A 22,155-nucleotide genomic window follows, 5' to 3' on the forward strand; every position below is an offset into this window, starting at 1 on the left:
TGTAACAACCATGCTCCCTCCCTTAACTGGTTCTCATTGACCTAGAAATGACAAGGGCAGTCCCAACCAATTTTCACCAAGTCACCCTGTTTTGGAACTATATTGATATTCCTTCACTGTTGTCAGTTCAAAATCCTGGAACTGCCATCCCAAAAGCATTCTGGGGAAACCTACACACCAAGGATTGCAATAGGTCAAGAAGGAAGGTCACCATCACCTTCCAAGGTGTAATTGGGAATGTGCTGTTAACAGTGAAACCAGCTAATGATGCCCAAAATCCCAAGAATAGATACGTTTGTAAAAAGGCCTTCCAATCAAGGCAGTCAAGCAGAGTTTGTTTGAATCTCAAACTGATGATTTAAGGCTTTGTTTTACAATTAATGAACCAGGAACCGAAACTTCAGATCATGGCACCTAAACAGGTCAAATCTTTGTGAACACTTATATTTGCTCCAATGAATTTTGACTCTTACAATTCAGGTTAAGGCTCTCAGAACAGTCAAAATGTGGCCCGTTTAAGCTCAGCATTAATTTTGAAATGGCCCAGCTGATTTCAGGTTTCCCTCTGGTCTGATTTACACCCTTCCACCTTTGTCAAAAATGGGATGTGCCAGTTATGGAAAAGAAGCTCCACACCCGGATCTCACTTGCATTTTAAATTTTTCGTAACAGGTCTAACTCCTTGAAAATGAGCCAGAGTGTATCAAATAGTACATTGTTTTGTAAGGACAGGAATAGGAGATCATGTAATGCTCAGAGAATCATTCAAGGTTAAAGGTCTAATTGTTAATTAAACATAGGTTTTGGTTAAAACCAATTCTTTTTGTTACCTAACTTTACAGGCTGGAATATACTAGGCCAATGTTCAGTTGTTTACTCTTGGCCTCTGAATCAAAAGGTTGTGAGTTCAAGTGCCAATCCAGAGTTGACAGTCCAAGTTGAGCACAGAAGGAAAGCTGCACTGTCAAAACTGCAGCTTTTGGATGAGATGCTAAACAGAACTCCAATCTTTCCTCTCACATGCAGTTCAATGATCCTATTTCCAAGATCTCCCCAGTGTTCTGAGCAATATTCACCTTGCAACCAAAATCATTAAAAGAGATTACCTGGTCATTATCATGTCGTAGTTTGTAGTACCACGGTGTACACAAATAGGTTGACAGTTCCCTACTTAACAACAATTGGGATTCAAAATCACCATTATCAAGTGCATTAAGATATTCTGAGGCCTTAATAGGCACTACATTTTGCAAATTCACACTTTAATGGGAGGTCATAATTTAGCCACTCTGGGAGGCTGACATTATCTCCAAAATTCAATTACAAAATGCTGGGACACCCAAACAGAGCTTACAAACAGCAACACGTCCTATGCTGGTTTTTACCTGTTCTCTTGAAGGGGCAGGCTGCAGGAAAGGCAATCTGTAAATTAGTCTGAAGTTTCCAACGGACAAAAGTGACAGTGTTCAGAACAGTTGGGAGAAAACAGGGATAATTGAAGGAAAGTGTAAGCACAGCATGGAACGAAGATACTTACTTGTCCACACGAGGAGTACAGCAGGCTTGCTGATATCATTCTGATTGACATTGCGCTTGACTGAAAATATGGAGATGTTGTAAAGTCTTCCCGGAGACAGCGGCCTCAGCCGATGTCGTGATCTGCTTTTGTTGACAAAGTCAGTCTTGCGCACTTTTCCATCGTAGGATGTGTAGGTTACTGCAAAGCCATCAATCAGCTCCTGTGCACTGTCGATCCCTGGGGCTTGCCACGAGATTTCAATCTCATTACCCTCTGATCTTTCCACCTTCAGTGCTGCTGGTGGGGCAAGTTCTGGGAGAAAAAGTGAGACAGGAATGAGGAGAAGGGCAGTGCTCCTGGCCATCAGCAATCACTTGGTTCCATTTTCTCTACATCTTTTCTGTGAACTCACCCCTGCTGCCATTTCTATTGAGTGGGGATCAGCATGAAAAGTAAATTGGTGTGACAGGTCCATTTAACTCTGCAGTCTATTCACACTCTACCCAACGTCAGCTCCGCAATCCATTTATATATCCTTATATGGACTATGTATATCTACGCCATTCCTATTTCATTTCCTTCCACTGCCTATACACACTGTGCACTATCAAGCAGCACGTATTTAATCTTCTAATGTTTAGTCTTCCTCTCTCACTGAATCTCCCTCAACAATGTGTAAACAAGCTGCCTCACCATGGACTCTATCCCACCCATTTAATTTCCTTGGCTACAGATTGTTGAATCTCCCCACACTAAAGAAAGCAACTCAGCCTTCTGTTTGTAAGAAGATGCAATGCCCTGTAATAGGAGTGACAGGTTTGAGACTGGCAGAAAGATGGCAGGTTGGCTTAATTTTATATGCTCCTGCCCACTCCTTATCTAATGTGAGCTGGATGGGGTCCATTGCATTCCCTTCTGTACATTACATAGGAACAGGAGTAGGCCATTCAGCCATCATTTAGTTTATATTATTGTTAATCATTTCCTCAATCCACATTCCTACACTATTTCAATATTCCTGGACGTCAAAAGTCTCTAGAAATTTTGAACCTGTTCAGTGATTGAAATTTCACAGCGCTCTGGGTTGGAGGAACAGAAAGATTCACCATCCTTTGAGTGAAGAAATTCCTCTCCATCTCCGACTGAAGTGACCTGTCAATTATCCTGATATTGTGACCCTGGTTATAGACTTATCTATCAGGAGAAACATCCCAGCTACCTCCACCATGTCCTGCCATCACCAATTGTAAGATCACTCCACATTGTCTAACGTCTAGGCAATACAGCGAGCCACTCTCCTCATAAGGAAGGTATATCCCGCTTGAGTAAAAAGACCAAAACTGTACACAATGCTCTAGATCAGGTCTCATCAAGGCTCTACACAACTGCAACAAAGCATCATTATTCCTGTACTCAACTTCCCTTGGGATGATGGCCATCATATTGCTCTGCTTGCTGTATTAATAACTCACTATTGTGATCCGACCTGATGTTATTACTGAACAAGATGGATCCCCGACTGAAACCTAGCTTGATAACAAGATAACAAAGTGTGAAGCTGGATGAACACAGCAGGCCAAGCAGCATCTCAGGAGCACAAAAGCTGACGTTTCGGGCCTAGACCCTTCGTCAGAGAGCCTCTCTGACGAAGGGTCTAGGCCCGAAATGTCAGCTTTTGAGCTCCTGAGATGCTGCTTGGCCTGCTGTGTTCATCCAGCTTCACACTTTGTTATCTTGGATTGTCCGGCATCTGCAGTTCCCATTATCACTGATACAATCCTTGCTTGATAATATATATTTTGTTTCATTTTGGCTTTAATGAGGTGGTCTGTCATTGACACATGGGCACACAATGTTGCAGGTTTGGTTTTAACAAAAAAAAACTAAACTTTAGCCTCACCTACACCTGTTTAATACTTGCTCTTGAACAACACCAGTCTATTCTTTTCCTCTACCTTTAGTCCTCTCCCAAACAAATTTCTACGCAGCTCCTTTCTGAGAACGATAATTGGGAGGTTTGTCTCTGGTTTGCAGCCAGGATGCAGCAAATTTCAGAAGAAAATAAATCAGCGGGTCTTTGGCAACTTCATGCTTTAACCTGTTCACTCTACATTGCTCCCCTTCTAAAGACAATCTAGTACATCTGTCAAACAGGAATGTCATCTCATGTCATACTTCGAACTAACCTTGCTGCAGGTTTGATCCACAGTCATTGCACAGCAAGGAGTAAGAATACACTTTGAACATTTCTTACATTGAGGTTTGATGATTCAGTTACTTGTCACCCATACGAGTTGTCTCTGATGTTAGGGAAAGAAGAAGTGGAGCCTTCTTTCATTGGGAGCACGATGATGTTTATTTTTTGGAATCTCAATTTTGTTCCAATAGCATTTTGAGCCCCTTCAAATCATTTTGAACTCCATTCTTTTCCTCTTACTTTAATCCCAATAATGCTAGATTCTGTCGTCTCACGCTGATCACACCAATACTGATTTGTTTGTCAGCCTCACCTCCCCTCTTGCCTGTCCTGCCTGTCACTCCAACTTCCTCTCATGCCTGTAACGATTGTCTATCACTCCTACTTCCTTACACTTGTACTCACTGCCTGATACTCCCAGCTCCTCTCCTGCGTGACTGATTGTCCGTCCCACCTCATCTTGTGCCTGTACTGACTGTCTGTCACTCCAACCTCCTCGCATGCTGGTGCTGATTGTCAGTCCCAACTCACTTACTGCTTGTAGCAATAGTCTGTCACGTCTAGCTGCATATATTAAGGCTCTAGCGCTTGCCCTTTGCTTGTACCTGTACGAATGGTTCTCTGGTGAGTCCTTACCACTTACTCCTTACCTGCATCACAGTGTTTTCCTGAGTATCCAACTTTACAAGTACAGATGTATGATTCATTCACGGTGCGGCAGAAACCACGAGCACCACAGGGATTAAGAACACAGGGATTCACAACTGGCACAACACAAAGAAAAAGGACATTACTGTTTAGCACCTAAATTTTAATACTTCTTTTATCACTTACTCTGGTTACTCTCACCTTCTGTTCTACTTGTCCCCTGTCACTCTGCGTCAACAGCATTAAATAAAAGTCATTTTCCAGCTCTGCTCAGTTACGAATAAGGGTCATACTGGGCTTGAAATATTAAATATTTCCTTCTCTCTACAGACCAGCTGAGATCCCCCAGCATTCGTAGATCATAGAGTCCCTACAGTGTGGAAACAGGCCCTTTGGCTCAACAAGTCCACACCGATCCTCGCAGCATCCCACCCAGACCGATCCCCCATTTCACACATCCCTGAACACTACGGGCAATTTAGCATGACCAATCTACCCAGCCTGCACATCATTAGACTGTGGGAGGAAACCGGAGTACCCAGGCACAGGGACAATGTGCAAACTCCACGCAGATAGTCGCCTGAGGCTGGAATCAAACCTGAGTCTCTGCTCCTGTGAGGCTGCAGTGCTAACTACTGAGCCACTGTGTCGCCCCTTTATTTCAGATTTACAGCTTCCACAGTATGTTTCCTCTACTTGAATGGTAATCAAGGTTACACATGAGGAAATGTGTGAAATGTGAATTCTGACCACAGACTGAAGCAGACTGCAAATCCATGGATACAAACAGAATTGTGCTGATTTAAAGGTCAAATATTAATCAATAGGCAGCATCTGGACCTACTTCTGGACCAGAAGGTCTGGGTTAAGTCCCACCTGCTCCAGGGGTGTACCATAACAGATGTTAATTAAAAATATCTACAAGGTCAGAAGTCACATGACAGCAGGTTATAGTCCAACAGGTTCATTTGAAAACACCAGCTTTCGGAGCCCCAGTCCAATGTCAGGTACTAGTGAGAAAAGTTGTACCAGACACAGAGTGCATAAGTAAAAGATCAAACAATTCATGCCGTTGTTGAGGATGCACTAAAGAAACCTAAGATGCTGTTAAATCTGTTATCAGTTAGAACTTTTTAATTGATTAATATGTAGATAAAAATCCTTGAATTCCTTTCAAGTCACTGCCCTGAGAGAACCAAAGGTTTCATCAGTGTAAAGAAGAGGTGACATTTTCGGTCGGACAATGCATGTTCGGTGTGAGGCCTTGCTTAGAATCTGTTTAAGTTTTGGTTTGGAGTCAGACTGGATTTATTTCTAAAGTAGGAATTTATAAACTGCCATAATGACTTGACTATCTATAAAGTGTGTGCTTTTTGAACAAAATAAAATGTATCTGCCAATACAAATTCACCTCACAGATTCACATGTATGTGTGTGTGTGTGTGTGTGTGTGTGTGTGTGTGTGTGTGTGTGTTTCTACGTTTTTGTGTGTGCACTCACATGCATGTATGCATGAGGCGGGGAAGAGAGAGTGAATATGTGAGAGGGTGGAGACAGAGAGAGACAGAGAGAGAGATAGAGAGACAGGGCATGTGTGTGTGAGTGTGTGTGAGTGAGTGAGTGAGTGAGAGTGAGTGAGTGTCAGGGAGAGAGAGATAGCATTTGTGTGTGTGAGGGACAGTGTGTGTCTGAGACAGAGGGAGAGAGTGTGCGTGTGTGTATGTGTGAGTGAGAGAGAGAGAGAGAGAGTGTGTGTGTGTGTGAATGTGTGTGTGTGTGTGTGTGTGTGTGTGTGTGTGTGTGTGTGTGTGTGTGTGTGTGAGTGTGTGCGTGTGTGTTTATGTGTGTGCACGCATGTGTGAGAGCTAGAGAGAGAGAGTGTGTATAGTGTGGTGGGGTCACCTGTAGTGTGACATGAACCCAAGATCCTGGTTAAGGCTGTCTACATGGTTACTGAACTTGGCTATCAGCCTCTGCTCAGCAACTCTGCATTGTTGTGTATCCAGAAGTCCACGTTGGAGGACACTTACCCGAAGATTACAGGCTGAATATCCTTGACCTCTAAAGTGTTTCCCCACTGGTAGGGAACGTTCCTGTCTGGTGATTGTTGTGTATTGTCCATTCATCCATTGCAGAGTCTGCATGGTTTTGCCAACATACCATGCCTTGAGGCATCTTTGCCTGCAGCGTATGAGATAGACAACATTGGCCGAGTCACATGAGTATCTGCTGTGCACATGGTGGGTGGTGCTCCTACGTGTGATGGTAGTATCCACATCGAAGATCTGACATGTCTTGCAGAGGTTGCCATGGCAGGGCTGTACGGTGTTGTGGTCATTGTTGTCCTGAAGACTTGGTAGTTTATTGCAAACAATGGTCTGTTTAAGGTTTGGTGGCTGTTTGAAGGTGACAAGTGGAGGCATGGGAAAGATCTTGGCGAGGTGCTCATTGTCCTTGATAATGTGTTTAAGGCTGCGAAGAACATGATGCAGTTTCTCCGCTCCCAGGAAGTACTGGACGATGAAGGGTACCCTATTGGGCGTAGCCTGTGTCTGAGGAGGTCATTACGGTTTTTCTCTGGGCCACTTTGGAACTGGTGATCATTGAGTTGAGCATCGTATCCTGTTCTTATGAGGGAGCCCTTCAGCACCTTCAGTTGTCCGTATTGTTCCTCCTCATCACAAAATATCCTGTGTATGCGTAGGGCTAGTCCGTAGGGAATGGCTGTTTTAATGTGTTTCGGGTGGACGCTGGAGAAGTGCAGCATCATGAGGTTATTCATGGGCTTGTGGTAGAGTGAGTTACTGAGGTGTCTGTCCTTGATGGAGATGCGTGTATCCAAGAATGAGATTGAGTCTAAAGAGTAGTCCATGGGAAGTCTGATGGTGGGATGAAACTTGTTGATATCACTATGTAGTTGTTTCAGTGATTCCTCACCATGAGTCCAAAGGGAGAAAATGTTGTCAATGTATCTGTTATTTAGCAAATGTTGGAGGCTCTGCAGCAAAACAAGTCTTGCTTGAATTTGTGCATGAAAATGTTGGCATGTTTGGGAGCAAATCTGGTTCCCATGGCAGCTCCGTGTGTCTGGATGAAGAACTGGTTGTTGAAGGCGAAGACGTTGCGGTTGAGGGTGAAGTGGATGAGTTGTAGGATAGTGCCTGAAATTGGCTGTTTGTGTTATTGAGTACTGAGGCTGTTACAGCGATGCTGTAGTTGAGGGGGATGCTGGTGTAGAGTGAAGAAACGTCCGTTGTGACGAGGAATGTTCCTGGTTCGACTGGTCCATGTGCATGGAGTTTCTGTAAGAAATCTGCAGTGTTGTGACAGAAGCTGGAGGTTCCCTGTACAATGGGTTTTAAGATGTGCTCGACATAGCCGGAGAGGTTCTCAAACAGGGTCCCATTACTTGATATGATGTAATGTGAGGCTGGATGAACACAGCAGGCCAAGCAGCATCTCAGGAGCACAATGGAGATGCGTGTATCCAAGAATGAGATTGAGTCTAAAGAGTAGTCCATGGGAAGTCTGATGGTGGGATGAAACTTGTTGATATCACTATGTAGTTGTTTCAGTGATTCCTCACCATGAGTCCAAAGGGAGAAAATATGATGTCCAGGTGTGTTGGCTTTGTGCATCTTTAGAAGTCCCCTTCGCAGGAAGTATGCGGGATGAGAGTGCTTAGGGTAATCTGAAGGACTGGATCAAAAGTCTTGGCCAGTCTGTTCAGGTGATGGGTGTGTTCTTTGATCAGATCGACAGGTAGCTGTCTGTAATGTTCCTGGTTGTTCAGCTGTCAGTACACTTCCTTGCCATAGCCCATTCTATTCTGTATGACAATGACTCCTCCTTTGTCTGCTGGTTTGGTGATAATGTTGTGAATCGTCTTGAGAGCAAGGATGGCATTGCATCGTGTCTGGGTGATGTTTTGCACTACCTTATGAGTGCAGCTGATAAAACTGGTGGTGACGCATTCTCTGATAGCTTAAGCATATCTGTCAAGCCCTGGGCAATGACCCTCTGGAGGGGTCTAATTCAACTCTTTCTTTGCCTGGTCCCGCAAAATATCTCTCTGTTGACTGGTCATTGGTTGTCCCATTGGGCTCGCTGCTGACATCTTGGAAGAATTCCAAGAGCCTCATTCACCTGATGAGTTCTTCTGTGTCTGCCACGAGACCAATGGGGTCCATTTTTTGGGGGTGGGGCACAAATTGAGTCCTCAGCTAAGAACTTTGATCTGAAAGTTTGTGTTTTCAAATAAACCTGTTGGACGTGATTTCTGACCTTGTCCACCCCAGTCCAGCACTGGCACCTCCACATCAAAAATATCTACAACTGTGACTTTTATTTCAGGCTGCTGAAACAATTAGAGGAGGCTTTACTTTGTTTCTCATTTACTTCATTAATCCACTCTGTCATGAAGGTAGCTACGCAGAAAATAGGAGCAAGAATAGGCCATCTGGCCCAGTGAGCTTGCTCCACCGTTCAGCCATTCCATGCCTGATTGTCCACTTCAATGCAATTTTCTGCATTATCCCGTGTCTCTAATATCTAGAAATCTTTGTCTTGAATATATTCACCGTCTGGGCTCCAAAGCCCTTTGGGATTCTAAAGATACATCACCCACTTCTTGCTTATAAAGGCTTTATTCTGAGACAGCGTTGGTCGTTTTAGATTCTTTAATTCTCCCCCACCCCAGTTGGATGAAACACCTTTCCTGCACCTACCCTGCTGGGACATTGAAAAATGTTATATGCTGCATTGAGATCACCTCTCATTCTTCTAAACTCTAAAGAACACAGTCCCAGTCTCCTCTGTCTGTCCTAATAGGACAACCTGCCGTCCCATGAACAAGGGGACAAGGAAACGGCACAGATACCAAACAAAAACTTAGTGATAGAACACAGAAAAACAAAGTTCTGGAAGTTGTGGAGAAACAAAGTTCTAGGAAAGGAAAGCTCTGAATAAATTAATGGGAATAAGACTTGATTCATGTCCTGGGCCTGGCATTCTGCATTCAAGGGTTTGGCCACAGAAATAAAGGCTGCATGTGTTTTGCAATTCCAGAATTTCCTAGATTTTGGAACAGCCTCCTTAGATTGGCAAGTAACAATTGGGACCCTGCTGTTCACACAGCAGGGAGTTATAAAGAAATCGGGGAAATAAGGACCAGTTGACCTGACATCATTAGTAGGGAAAAGTGTCATTTGGCACATGGTAGCAAGGATCTTACAAAATCATAATATGATCGGACAGAGTCAATATGGATTTCCGAAGCCACTTTTCCAAAATCCCTCAGGGCCTTCTGAGTGGTAAGCAGTAGCACAGGGAAAGGAGAACCATGGAATTCATGTATTTAGATTTTCAAGAATCTTTCGATAAGTTGTCATAAAATAGAGTTTCGCACAAATAAAGACTCATAGTGAGATGTTATTGGGATAACATCCCATTGATTTCTATACTTCTATAAATTAATGTCCTTTATCTGCCTACACATAGGTATGCAGGCACTGCCCTAAAGCTTCATGCCCAGCTAGGAATTTGGTGTAAGACTTTGTAACTCCTTATCTTCCTAAACATTGGTATGCAGACACTGCCTTAAGCTTCCTGACTGGATAAAATTAGAGTTAAACTGTCTCAAATAAGGTTAAGTGAGGAACATTTGTAAAGGTGTGAGACTTCTGAAGTATGTAACTTCTGTCTCTGATACAGGGGCCAGGACACTGACTTTATTCCAGCCAGACACATTGACAACTTGAAATTACAATCTGTCTCGTTAACAACTTGTTATCGCCTTCTGCCATCAGCAGCCACTTCACGAACAATCGATGCTATATCCTGGTCTTTTATGTTCTTGATGCAATAATTGTTTTGTATCCTGTCTTTGTCTGTTGTAATAATTGTTTCATGTATCATGTCATTGTGAGATGTGAAATTGTTTTATGTATTATCCAATTAGTAAAGTATAAAAAGTGGGGACTGTCCGCTGCTCAGGGAGAATTACTTACGAGACTCTGCACTCCATGCTGGGTTAAGTACAGTGATTCTCCACAGCTTCTACTTGCTTTGTAATAAAAGGATGTGTGTTTTTCGAAACGGGTCAGTGTCTTGTTATTGCATCAAGTTCGTGAGGGTCTCCGAAAACGAACTTAACAATAGTATTGGGGACAATGTGTTAAATTGGTTTGAGAAATGGTTGATAGCAAGAGCAGAGAGTAAGAATAAACGGGACATTTCCAGATTAGTCAACTGTAACCTAGTGTGCACCTATAAGATCGGTCCTTTTGATCTCAGCTATTTTCAGTCTATATCAGAGATTTATTTGAGGCGACCTGCAGTCATATTTGCAAGTTTGCTGATGCAGAGTTAGGTGGTAGAGTAAGTTGTGTGAAGGATGTAGAGATAGTACAAAAGCATTTGCAATTGAGCAGTGGGCAGCTTGAAAATAATGCGATGAAATGTGAAGTTACCACTTTGGTTGGAAAAGTAAAAGGGGCTGATTATTTTGAAAATCTTGAGAGACTGGCAAACATTTTACATTTACAGAGATCACAGAACCCTTGTGCACAAATCCCAGTGATATCATATGGAGATGCAAGCATGTCAAAATGATAATACCATGCTATATTGCAAAAGGATTGGATCATACAGGGAAATAAGTTTTACTACAATAACTGGGGTGGCTCTGTGGCTAGCACTGCTGCCTCACAGCACCAGGGGCCTGTGTTCAATTCCTTTATCGATCAGGGCATCACTGGCTAGGCAACATTTATTGGCCATCCCTAATTGCCCAGAGGGCAGTTAAGAGTCAACCACATTACTGTCGGTCTGGAGTCACATGTAGGCCAGACCAGGTAAGGATGGCAGTTTCCTTCCCTAAGGGACATTAGTAAACCAGATGGGTTTTTCCTGACAATTGACAATGCATTTATAGTCGTCATTAGATTCTTAATTCCAGATATTTATTGAACTCAAATTCCACAATGTGCTGTGGAGGGATTTGAACTCAGGGCCCAGAACATTATCTGAGTTTTTGGATTAACAGTCCATCAATAATACCACTCGGCCATTGCCTTCCTCAGCAACTGTGTGCATTTTGCATGTCCTCCCTGTATCTGTGTGGATTTCCTCTGGGTGCTCTGATTTCCTCCTACAGTTCAAAGATGTGCAGGCTAGTTGGATTGGCCATACCAAATTTCCCGTAGTGTCCCTGCCTCGGCAGAATAGCCATGAAAAACCCAAAGATGCAGTGGTATTGGGTGGGAGGCCCTTTGGAGGGTCGGTTTAGACTTGATAGGTTGAATGGCCTGCTTCTAAACTGGAGATTCTATGATGTGAGACATTGTTGAAACCACATCTGAAGTTTTATTTACCGTTTTTACAGTATCCTTAAGGAAGGATACTCTTGTCTTAGAAGGAGTGTAAAAAATGCTCACAAATCAACTGAGCTTTAAACAGATGGTGATCTGTTTGAAACATAAAATTCTTCATAGCTTGACAGCATAGATGCCAGGAGAATGTGTCTACTGTCTGATGAATCAAAGACATGAGTGACCATTCCAGGAAATGGGTTCAGCTATCTAAGATTGTGATGAGGACAAATTTATTCACTCAAGGGGGTTTTGAGATGTTGGAATTCTCTACCTCAGAGAAGTTATTTATCCTTCAGCTAGGGGGTGATAAATTTTTGGATTGTAAGAGAATCAGAGGATATAGGGATTGTGTGGGAAGGTACATTTGAGATAGGAGAACATTTATGATTCTTTTGAATGATGAAATAAATTTGAAGGATCAAACAGGTTACTTTTGATCCTTTTGAGCTTTCTCTTTCACCCAATCTCTCCTTTGCGCAATGTCCACTGCACAAAACCCAACAAACTCTTGGGTACAATGAGAGCCTCATTAACGTCAGAACAGCTCTGTAAAGCTCAATAAGCTAAATGTGAACCCTGCAGTATGTGCATGGTTGTCAGCATTATCCACTGAACTCCCCAACACTTTGGTCAATATACCAGACATGATGGAAGAAGGGTCATCAGAGGTAAAAAGAACAAAAGAAAGGTGGAACATTAGTCGTTTCATGAGGTCTTGGAAGTTAATTCTTCTAAAATGTAAGAAGTAAGCAATATTAGTGCTGCTTTAACATTGGAATAAGCAAAAATACACTCGAGCAGACGCTATTCCAGCCACAAAATATACTAAGAAATGCCTGCTCTTTAAATTTAGAAATAGATTAGGTAAAGGTGGAGGAATTAGGTGCTGAGAAAATTAACAGTTTTAATGCGTACACAGAAACAGGAGGTCTTCAGCTTGCAAGGTATTGGGATGGAGAGAAAACGACTCCATGATTAAATTCAGTACCTGATTATCCACTATTCCATACATAAACCAACCGAACCACTTGATTAGATTCCAGCAGATGCAAATCATTTCTCAGTTTCCACTGTTCAATATTTGAAGCACACACCCCTCAATGAGACTGCAACCTGCACCTCACTCCAAGGTATTCATTATTCAATATTTAAATTCACCCAGGCAGCAACTCAAAGATCCTCAGACAGCATCTTCCAAACCCATGACCACTTCCATCCAGAAGGACAAAGGCAGCAGATATATGTGAACACCATCCCCTGCAAGTTCCCCTCCAAGCTACTCAAAACAGCTGATTTGGACATATATTGCCATTTCTTCAGTGTCGCTGGATCAGAATCCTAGAACTCCCTCCCTAAACATATTGTGGATCTACCTACAACACGTGGACTGCAGCAGTTCAAGAACGTAGTCCACCACTACCTTCTCAAGGGTAATTAGGGACAGGCAATAATTGCTGGCCCAGCCAGGCCTGCAAGGGAAATAAAAGGTACCTTTAGCCTGTAACTTGCACTGAAGTATTTGCCGCTTCTCAGATACTTTTCAGGAGGGATACCCAATACTTCGGTGGTGTGGCCATTTCACTCACCCTCGCAGGTTGGTGCTTCACTCCATCTTCCATCCAATCGACAGGTACTCTCTCCTGGGCTCGGCTGTAGTCCGTATCCAGCTTCACAAATGTACTGAGCAACCGAGCCGTACTTGGTCGAAGAGATGAGCACTTCAGCGTGTTTCACCTCGCTGGGAATCCCACAGTCCACCTCTAAAGAAACAAGATGCACAGAGGGGCTCATTGGATGGGTATAGCTTTCAAACAGTTAGCTGGGTCATTGACAGAAACAATGTCATGTGGACATAAATAATTATTCAGTCTGGGGGAGGGGCTACAAAGAAGGTGCAAACATGGAGAAGGCCATGTACAAAATGAACATGAAGATAAGACATAAAATGTGAGGTTTCAGGAGAGAGAGGGCCAGTACAGACGGTGTGAATTAATCTGGTGTGGGCACATTCACAGCAGGTTTGGATGAGGTGACACGGATGGAGGGTGAAAGATAGAGGCCACATGGAGGTGACAACTGCTCAGATTAGGGCTTCAGTGCAACTAGGCTGAAGGCAGGAAACAGAAGCAGTGTGAGAGAGGGTCAGAAACACAGTTCAGGGTTAAATAGGATGTTGAGGTTCCATGCTGAGAGAGTGGCCGGTGAAGGTAATATGTCGTTGACAATAGCATGAGATTTATGTCAGGAAGGAAGATGCCTTTTGGTCTTGTCGGTATTTATCTGGAGAAGAATGGGGCTCATTCACTGCCGGGGATTTGTAAACTTAGAAGATAACCCTGCTGACAAAATCTAGACAAATTCGAGATAATAACGTCACCCACTGCAATATTTACAGTTCAGAAAGTGATCACCAATGCTTCAGACTCAAAGAACTCTGAAGATTACAGTTAAGTAATTTTGTGATGTTCAAGCAACACCTAATATTTCTAGAAAATCATTACAGCCAAATAGACAACAGCGGAACCAGGAATGGCAGGTGCACAAATCTGGACAGTGTAGTACCGAAGTTATGCAGGGTACCTGGGTCCCCACCAGGCTGTATACTGGTGGCATTGTGTTATAGTCACTGGTTAATGTGCTACTCCAGAGGCCCAGGCTTACTTGCTGCTTGTCAGCCCAAGCCCGGATACTGTCTAGGTCTCGCTGCATTTGAACACGGCCCACTTCAATATGTGAGAAGTCACGCAAGGTGTTGAACAGTGGCAAACATCCACTTCTGACCTTATGATGGAGGGAAGGTCATTGACAAAATAGTTGAAGATGCGTCGTGCTAGGCACCACCCTGAGGAACTTCCAGAGAGATGTCCTGGGATTGTGATGGCTGACTTCCAGCAACCATAACCATCAAGTGCTCCAGGTCTGTCAGATACCTACCAGGAGAGAAGTTTCCCCCTGCTTCCTGTTGACTCAAGTTTTGCTATGGGGGTGGGGAGAGGGGGTGGAACTGCTTGATGGGCACTTGGTCAAATGTAGCCTTGCTGCCAAGGCACTCTCACCGCTCCTCTGGGATTCAGCTCTTTTGCCCATATTTGAACTGAGGCTGCAATGAGATCAGGAGCTGAGAGGCCCTCAGTGTCAGTGAGCAGGATATTGCTAAACAAATATTGCTTGATAGCATTGCTGATGATTCATTTCCTCACTTTACATTGAGGTAAAAGTCACGACCTAGAATGGTGCAGCTAAAACTCAGTCACATTACTGTCAGTCTGGTATCACATGTAGGCCAGACCAGGCACCATTGACAGATTCCCCTCCACGAAGTATATTAGTGAATCTGCTGGGCTTCTGTGGCAATTTACAATGGTAACAATTTTTACCTTTAGACTAGTTTTGTGTATAGAATTCAAAATTCAGTAATTACCATGGTGATATGCAAAACCGTGTCCTCAGGACATTAGCCAAGTGCTTTGGATTACTAGATAATAAAGTGTGAAGCTGGATGAACACAGCAGGCCAAGCAGCATCTCAGGAGCACAAAAGCTGATGTTTTGGGCCTAGACCCTTCATCATAGCTTTGGATTACTAGGCCAGTTTAATATCACATTGGTATTACCTTCCCTGTGCCCATTGCTGAGATATCAGCATCTACCAAGGGGTAGAATTAGCTCATGATAAAGACCCTCACATTTTAGCTATGGGGTCTCTGTAATAATATTGTCAATAGCAAGCTTCATGTGGCACTTGAACTGAACTTGCATTTTATCAACATTCTCAATCACATCCGAACAGTATGGCTAGCTGTTTGACCCACAGAGATTTGACACTAGGGAGCTAAGGCACCATACAAATTTATGAGGATGTTGCCAGGGTTTGAGGATTTGAACTATAGGCAGAAGCTGAATACACTGGGGCTATTTTCCCTGTAGCGTCAGAGGCTGAGGGGTGACCTTGTAGAGGTTTATAAAATCATGAGGGGCATGGATACGGTGAATAGCCAAGGTCTTTTTCCCATGGTAGGGGAACCCAAAATTAAACACCATAGGTTTAAGTTGAGAGAGGAAATATATAAAAAGGACATAAAGGGGCAACTTTTTCACACAGAGAATGGTGAGTATATGGAGTGAGCTGCCAGGCAAAGTCATGGAGGCTGTTTCAAATACAATATTTAAAAAGCATCTGAATGGGTATATGACTTGGAAGGGTTTATAAGGATATGGGCCAGATACTAGCAATTGGGACTAGATTAATTTAGGATATCTAGTTGGCATTGATGAGTTGGACTGGAAGGCCTGTTTCCCTGCTGTATAACTCTACAACTATAAGTTGGAAGCATTCTATTCGAATGGATTTCTATAATGTTGGAGTGACTGGGAAGAGTTAATGTCTTGGAATCATAAACAGGAGAGGTAAAAGGGAACAAGTTTTGTTCATTGAGATTCTAACAGTGAGATTCAATGGAAAGGGATTTGGTCCAATGGGATTTTATACCAAAATAATCAACAGAAAGGTATTTGGTCAAATGGAATTCTAACCAATCGGAGTCAATGGGAACAAGGTTGGCTGTACGATCGGAAATGCTACACTATTGGAGATTGTGTTGATCTTCTCTGTACAGACTGTGTTTGGCATACCTGTGTCACAATGCCGTCCAGTGAAGCCTCTTGGGCATTCACACTTGTATTTACCAATATAATGGAAGCAGGTGCCCCCGTTCTGACATGGACTGGATGAGCACGGATCTGGTTTACCTATGCAGAAAGGAACAAGACAAAACCTGTTAACAGGTAGGAGCAATCAGAGTCAGGCACAGGACACCCAGACACACACCACAGACTAAGGTCGTCTTTATGCCAATGGTGTAAAACTATATTGGCGTCTTCCTCTGTTCCATAAAGATATTGCTACAATTACTTAAAAATCTACTCCCAAATCCTGATGTCATTGACAGAGTGATCCAAAGTGAAAATCCCAGCCATATTCGAGTGGTATTGCTATAACAATCTTGGTCAAGAGACCCTCTTTAAACGTGCACCATTCTTCTAGTAAGAGTAGTTTTACTTCACAATATTTCACAGCGGGCCTGTCTTCATGCCTTGGCTTATTTATTTCACAATGGGACCCCATTTACCCTGATGCTGCTGCATATCTATCTGGCAGTGGTATCATATTAAATGAGAACAGTCTAACAATCATTCATTCATCAGGAACTGATTAACTCCATAGGTTAGTTTCCTTAAAACAATAAAATAGAATAATTTACGAAGCACATATTAACAGCAAATGAACTGATAAATGAGTCAAGGCAAACAGTGTATACAAACAGTGCATGGAACCCTTAAAGTCAACTCTCCAAAAAGCAAGGCGCACATCATTTTCTGAACGTACCAGTTTCACAGTTCTTGCCAGTGAAGCGATACAAACAGATACACTGGTAAGTTCCATGAGCCTCCTTACAGGTTCCACCATTCCGGCATGGATTGGACGCACAAGAGCGGAGTCTTTCTGAGAGAATGGAGAAAAAATTATTTTATTTGAAGATGACTTACTCTCACTCTGAAAGTCATTGTGGGCGTGCGTGGGCGGATTCTCCATTATGTGCACAGGGAAAGAAAAGATTTTCGCTGTTTTAGAACCGCATTTTACAAACCAACAATGCCCTGGGAGATTTGTTATGCCAATCAGTCGGGTGCTATGAATAGATGAAATGCTGCCATGTGCACCCCAACATTCCTGGTCAGATACAGCAAAAATTGAAAAGAGTAAAAAACATTCTCCACTGGTCGCTCAAACATTCCTAGGTCAGGTATGATACTAGTTGTGGAAACAAAAGTAAACTTTCATACATGATTGTATCGATAAATATAATGTGGGGCTTGGCAACAGAATTAAACTCCCAGATTTGATATAATATTACAGAACAAAGTTCCCTTGAAACTGCCCTTTACATACTCCCCGTGCAGATAGTGAATGGATGGCCTGCGGAGTCAATTCTCTTTGCTGTATTCCACCAAATCTCTACCACGCCAGGTGCAATATTGATCAGATACGAAGCAAACTTCCCTCTACAAATAAGTACAACAGCATAGGGTAGAGGCAAAATTAGACACAAGGTAGAGATGTTTCTTTATTGATCTGTGAAGAACTATTAGACAAAGCTAAGCATTGTAAAAATCCAAAGTAAAAGTTCCTGTATGTTACCACACCAGACAGACCACATTTCAATCTCAGTGCAGTGCCAACACTGTAACAGCGTGAAATTGCAAGGTTCTACGCTAGCTGCCTATATCTTCTCACTGCCATGTTATTAAATCAGAGCTCAAATGTTATCAGCTCCAGGCCGTGCCTGCTAGGAATTTTAAGAACACTGCAACAAAGGTAGACTGGTCAATAAATTGGACATTGGGTACTGCAGTCTGTACAAGGCCAGGAGTGTGATTGACATCTTAGAACTCTTACTGGTTTTTCATTATTTTTATTTTATTCTTTTGTCAATTTTGGTTTGGAGCTGAGAACTGAGAGCCAAAATGACCTTTCGGCTGTGGGCAGCAGTTTGTGTTAAAATAAAACAGAACAGAACAGTTTGCTTGTGAGTCCAGACCTGGAAATTAATTTCATTTGGATCTTGATTAAAAATTTCCCCAAGTGCTTCATCACCAGGGCAGAGCAGTCTGTTTAAACAGCTAGCAGATACTGACCATTAATGAGGCTAGTTACCTGTGAAATGACTCCAGCAAGCCTGGGAGAGATTCTCAAGCAGATGGCTGATGTTGAATGGCAACTGGGATGTCATGGGGAAACGGGCATGAAAAGGACAGAGTCCCAACTGGATTTTGGACAGTGTTTTCTGTGAAGGAGAAGTCTGTCTGCTGATGCTACAGCATGAAGACTTGAAAGCTCCCTGCCTAACCTCATATTGTTAACTTTTGAAAGTTCAGAGAACAGTAACTTTTATGGGTATTTCTGCCTTAATCTGAAATGGTGGCTCTGATCGTCATCTTCCTAAAAACAATTAAGAAACAGTCATCCATGCTTGTGGAACAATTCATTGTGAAAACTGCAAGTAAGCTGGACAGTTTAGTTTTTTTTTTGTTTATCTCTTACCTGTGTTTGTTTATCTGTCTGTCTTTTGTATGATTGGGGCTAAAAACAAAGACTATTGGGTTTAAACAAAGATATCAATTAGATTACTTTGTTGTTTAATTTTGCTCTGCTAAAGTGACGGCATTGTCAACTAATTATTAAGTGTCATCAGAGATAATGGGAACTGCAGATGCTGGAGAATCCAAGATAACAAAGTGTGGAGCTGGATGAACACAGCAGGCCAAGCAGCATCTCAGGAGCACAAAAGCTGACGTTTCGGGCCTGGACCCCTCTGATGAAGGATCTAGGCCCGAAACATCAGCTTTTGTGCTCCTGAGATGCTGCTTGGCCTGCTGTGTTCATCCAGCCTCACACTTTGTTATCTAATTATCAAGTGTTTTGTATAAGCTACAAATAGGCGTTGAGAATTGACCATTCACAGAAGCTGAGATTGGGTTATTCAATAGTTTGCTTAGGATCGATTTGGGTAGATTTTGAGGGTATGTGAAGGTTTAATTTTATTGTGTTGTGAATACAGAGGTAGAAAGGCAGATTTGGTTCAGCTGTCTGCCTCTGTGACAGAACAGAAGGAACAGTTTATGTCAAATGTGTGAGTGTTAATAGACTGCAGACTATGCCTGGAACTTCTGGAAGAGATGAAACAAATGAATAAAAACAGACCTTTTTCACAGCGTTGTCCACTGAAGCCTGGTAGACACTGACAGGTATAGGAGCCATCCTGTTCATTGCAAGTTCCTCCTCTCTGACAGGGGTCTGAGTCACAGGGGGATGGCATCACTGGAAGCAAGGAAGATATTTTAGTGACACCGATCTAAACCCAATGTTTAAAATTTATGGGATGTATGATAGAGTGTCAACATTAAATAAAATAGCAGTAGAAGCAGGCTCATTGGCCCGTAGAGTTGCCTTCATCACCCAACAGGATCGTGGCTGATTGGTTTGTGTTTTTAGTTTCACATTCCCATCTACACATGAGAATCCTTGATTTTATTTTCTCAAGAATCTATCTACCCCATCTTAAAAATCAATGATCCTGCCTCCACTCACTTTCGAGACAGAGTGCCAAAGTCACACAATCTTCCCAGAGAAAGAAAAATTCTCTTCGTCTCTGTCCTGAAAGAGCAACTGATTGTAGATCAGTGTGCCAAGGTCTGGACTCACCCACAACAGGAGACATCTCTTCCTCTTCAATTTCTTAAGATCACTTCACTTGACAAAGGGGCTGTGCTCCGAAAGCTTGCGATCTCAAATAAAGCTATATAACCTGATGTCGTCTCGCTTCTGACCTTGTCCACCCCAGCCCAACACCGGCACCTCCACATCATTTTCGTAAGACCGTTTGGAATTTTATACACTTCAATGAATTCACCCCTCACTTGTCGAAATGCCAGTGGGAACACGTCCAGCCCGTCCAATTATATCTTCCTATGAAAACTGCCTCATCCGAGGTATCAGTCTTCTAAACATCCTCTAAACCAATGCACTGACATCCTTCCTTAAATAAGGTTGTCAAAACTTTATAGTATCATAGAGGTGGCCTCACCAACACCCAGTATAACTGAAGCATAACACCCATACCTCTATGGTCAATTTCACTCATAATGGAGGATAGAATCCCGTTAGACTTCTTGATTATGTGCTGTACCTGCCAAATTCCTTGTGACTTGTGTACCAGAACAGTCAAATCCCTCTGCCCCTTGGAATTCTGTAGTCATTCTGGATTTAAGTAACACTCAACTATTTTTCATTCTTCCTGCCAAAATGAACTACTTCTCATTTTCTCACATTAAACTATATCTGCCAGATTTCTGTCCAATCACCCAACCTCCCCAGACTTGTCCACAAATTCTTTGTTTCTCTTTCACAGTATAGTTTCCTTTCTACACAAATAAACACCGAAAGGACTGCGCATGCTGTAAATTGGGAACATAAACAGAAGTTGCTGGAAAAGCTCAACAGGTCTGGCAGCATCTGTGAAGAGAAAGATCAGAGTTAACGTTTTGGGCTCAGTGACCCTTCCTCAGAACCGTTTCTTATCTACCTTGGTGTTGTTTGTGAAATCAGGTATCATGCCTTCCCTTGCCTTGCTGAAGTTATTGAAGCACAAAGTTGAGGCCCCAGCCCAGACTCTTTTTGATTCCACTCATCACATTCTAGCAAATCTATGTCTCCTAAGTTTGTTTCCAGCCAGCCGATCTTTCATCATGTTGATATATTACTCTTGACAGCAGGAGCTTTTATTATAACATTGATGTGGTATCTTATCAAATTCCTTCTGGAAATGCAGCCATACTATGTCCACAGGATTTCCATTATCCACAACATGCTTTATTCCTTCAAAGAACTCTAATAAGTTAGTTAAACATGATTTACCTTTCACAAAACCATGCTGACCCTTGCCAATGACCTTGAATTTTTCTAATTCTCCTGAGATAATCCCTTTAATGGCCAACCCTGACACATTCCCCATGACAAGCATCAAGGTATGTAGCTTCCTGTTTTCTGCCTCCAGCTCTTCTTGAATAGAAGGGTTATATGTACAACTTTCTAATCCAATGGAACCTTTTCTTAAGCTAGGGAAAATTGGAAAATTCACACCAACACCCCTACTATCTCAAAATAAGTTTCGCCTTGACCCGGAGACTTGTCATCAGTTTGCTTCATACCACTTCCCTCATGATTGAAATTGCATAACAATTCTCTTTCTATCCCACCTCCTGATTTAAAAATTACTGTAATGTTTTATTTTGTATTCTTAATTGTGAAGATAGACACAAGATAGTTGTTCAGAACTTCCACCATTTCCTTGTTATCTCCTACGCACTCTCCATTCTCACTATTTCGAGGCTACTTTAAATATTCTTTTTTTTAAAATGCCTGTGGAAGTTAACTGCTAGCTTCCTCTTATATCTAACTTTCTCTGCTATTCATTATATTCTGATCAATCATTTGACCTGCCTCATCTTTGTGCAGTTCATAGAATCTCTACCATCTGGAAACAGGCCATACGGCCCAACAAGTCCATGCTGACTCAAGTCCAAGTTGACCCACGCAGAACCATTCCCCCTATACTTTCCCTGTAACCCTGCATTTCCCATCGCTAACACACCTAACCTTCACATCCCCAAACACAATGGGATTATTTAGGATAGACAATTCGTCTAACCTGTACATCATTGCGCTGTGGGAGGAAACCGGAGCACCCAGCAGAAACCCACAGACACAGGGAGAATGTGCAAACCCCACACAGACAGTCACTCAAGGCTGGACTCGAACCCTGACAATGTGAGGCAGCAGTGCTAACCACTGAGCCATCA

The 22,155-nt window shown here is 42.6% G+C and overlaps 1 protein-coding gene across 2 annotated transcripts in view; it reads right to left on the reverse strand.

The window, feature by feature from the left end:
- Positions 1 to 22,155, reverse strand: part of sned1 (sushi, nidogen and EGF-like domains 1) — a 140,590-nt gene that overhangs the window by 42,733 nt on the left and 75,702 nt on the right. For both annotated transcript variants that reach the window (XM_048542142.2, XM_048542141.2), the window contains 6 exons: positions 19,499 to 19,615; positions 17,123 to 17,239; positions 16,369 to 16,485; positions 13,324 to 13,497; positions 4,367 to 4,480; positions 1,538 to 1,831 (listed from right to left, as the gene is read on the reverse strand). In XM_048542142.2, coding sequence (XP_048398099.1) covers positions 1,538 to 1,831; positions 4,367 to 4,480; positions 13,324 to 13,497; positions 16,369 to 16,485; positions 17,123 to 17,239; positions 19,499 to 19,615 — 933 coding nt within the window. The remainder of the gene's footprint in view (positions 1 to 1,537; positions 1,832 to 4,366; positions 4,481 to 13,323; positions 13,498 to 16,368; positions 16,486 to 17,122; positions 17,240 to 19,498; positions 19,616 to 22,155) is intronic.

Source organism: Stegostoma tigrinum, chromosome 14 (genome assembly GCF_030684315.1).
Source record: "Stegostoma tigrinum isolate sSteTig4 chromosome 14, sSteTig4.hap1, whole genome shotgun sequence".
In the NCBI taxonomy this organism is placed as follows: Eukaryota; Metazoa; Chordata; class Chondrichthyes; order Orectolobiformes; family Stegostomatidae; genus Stegostoma; species Stegostoma tigrinum.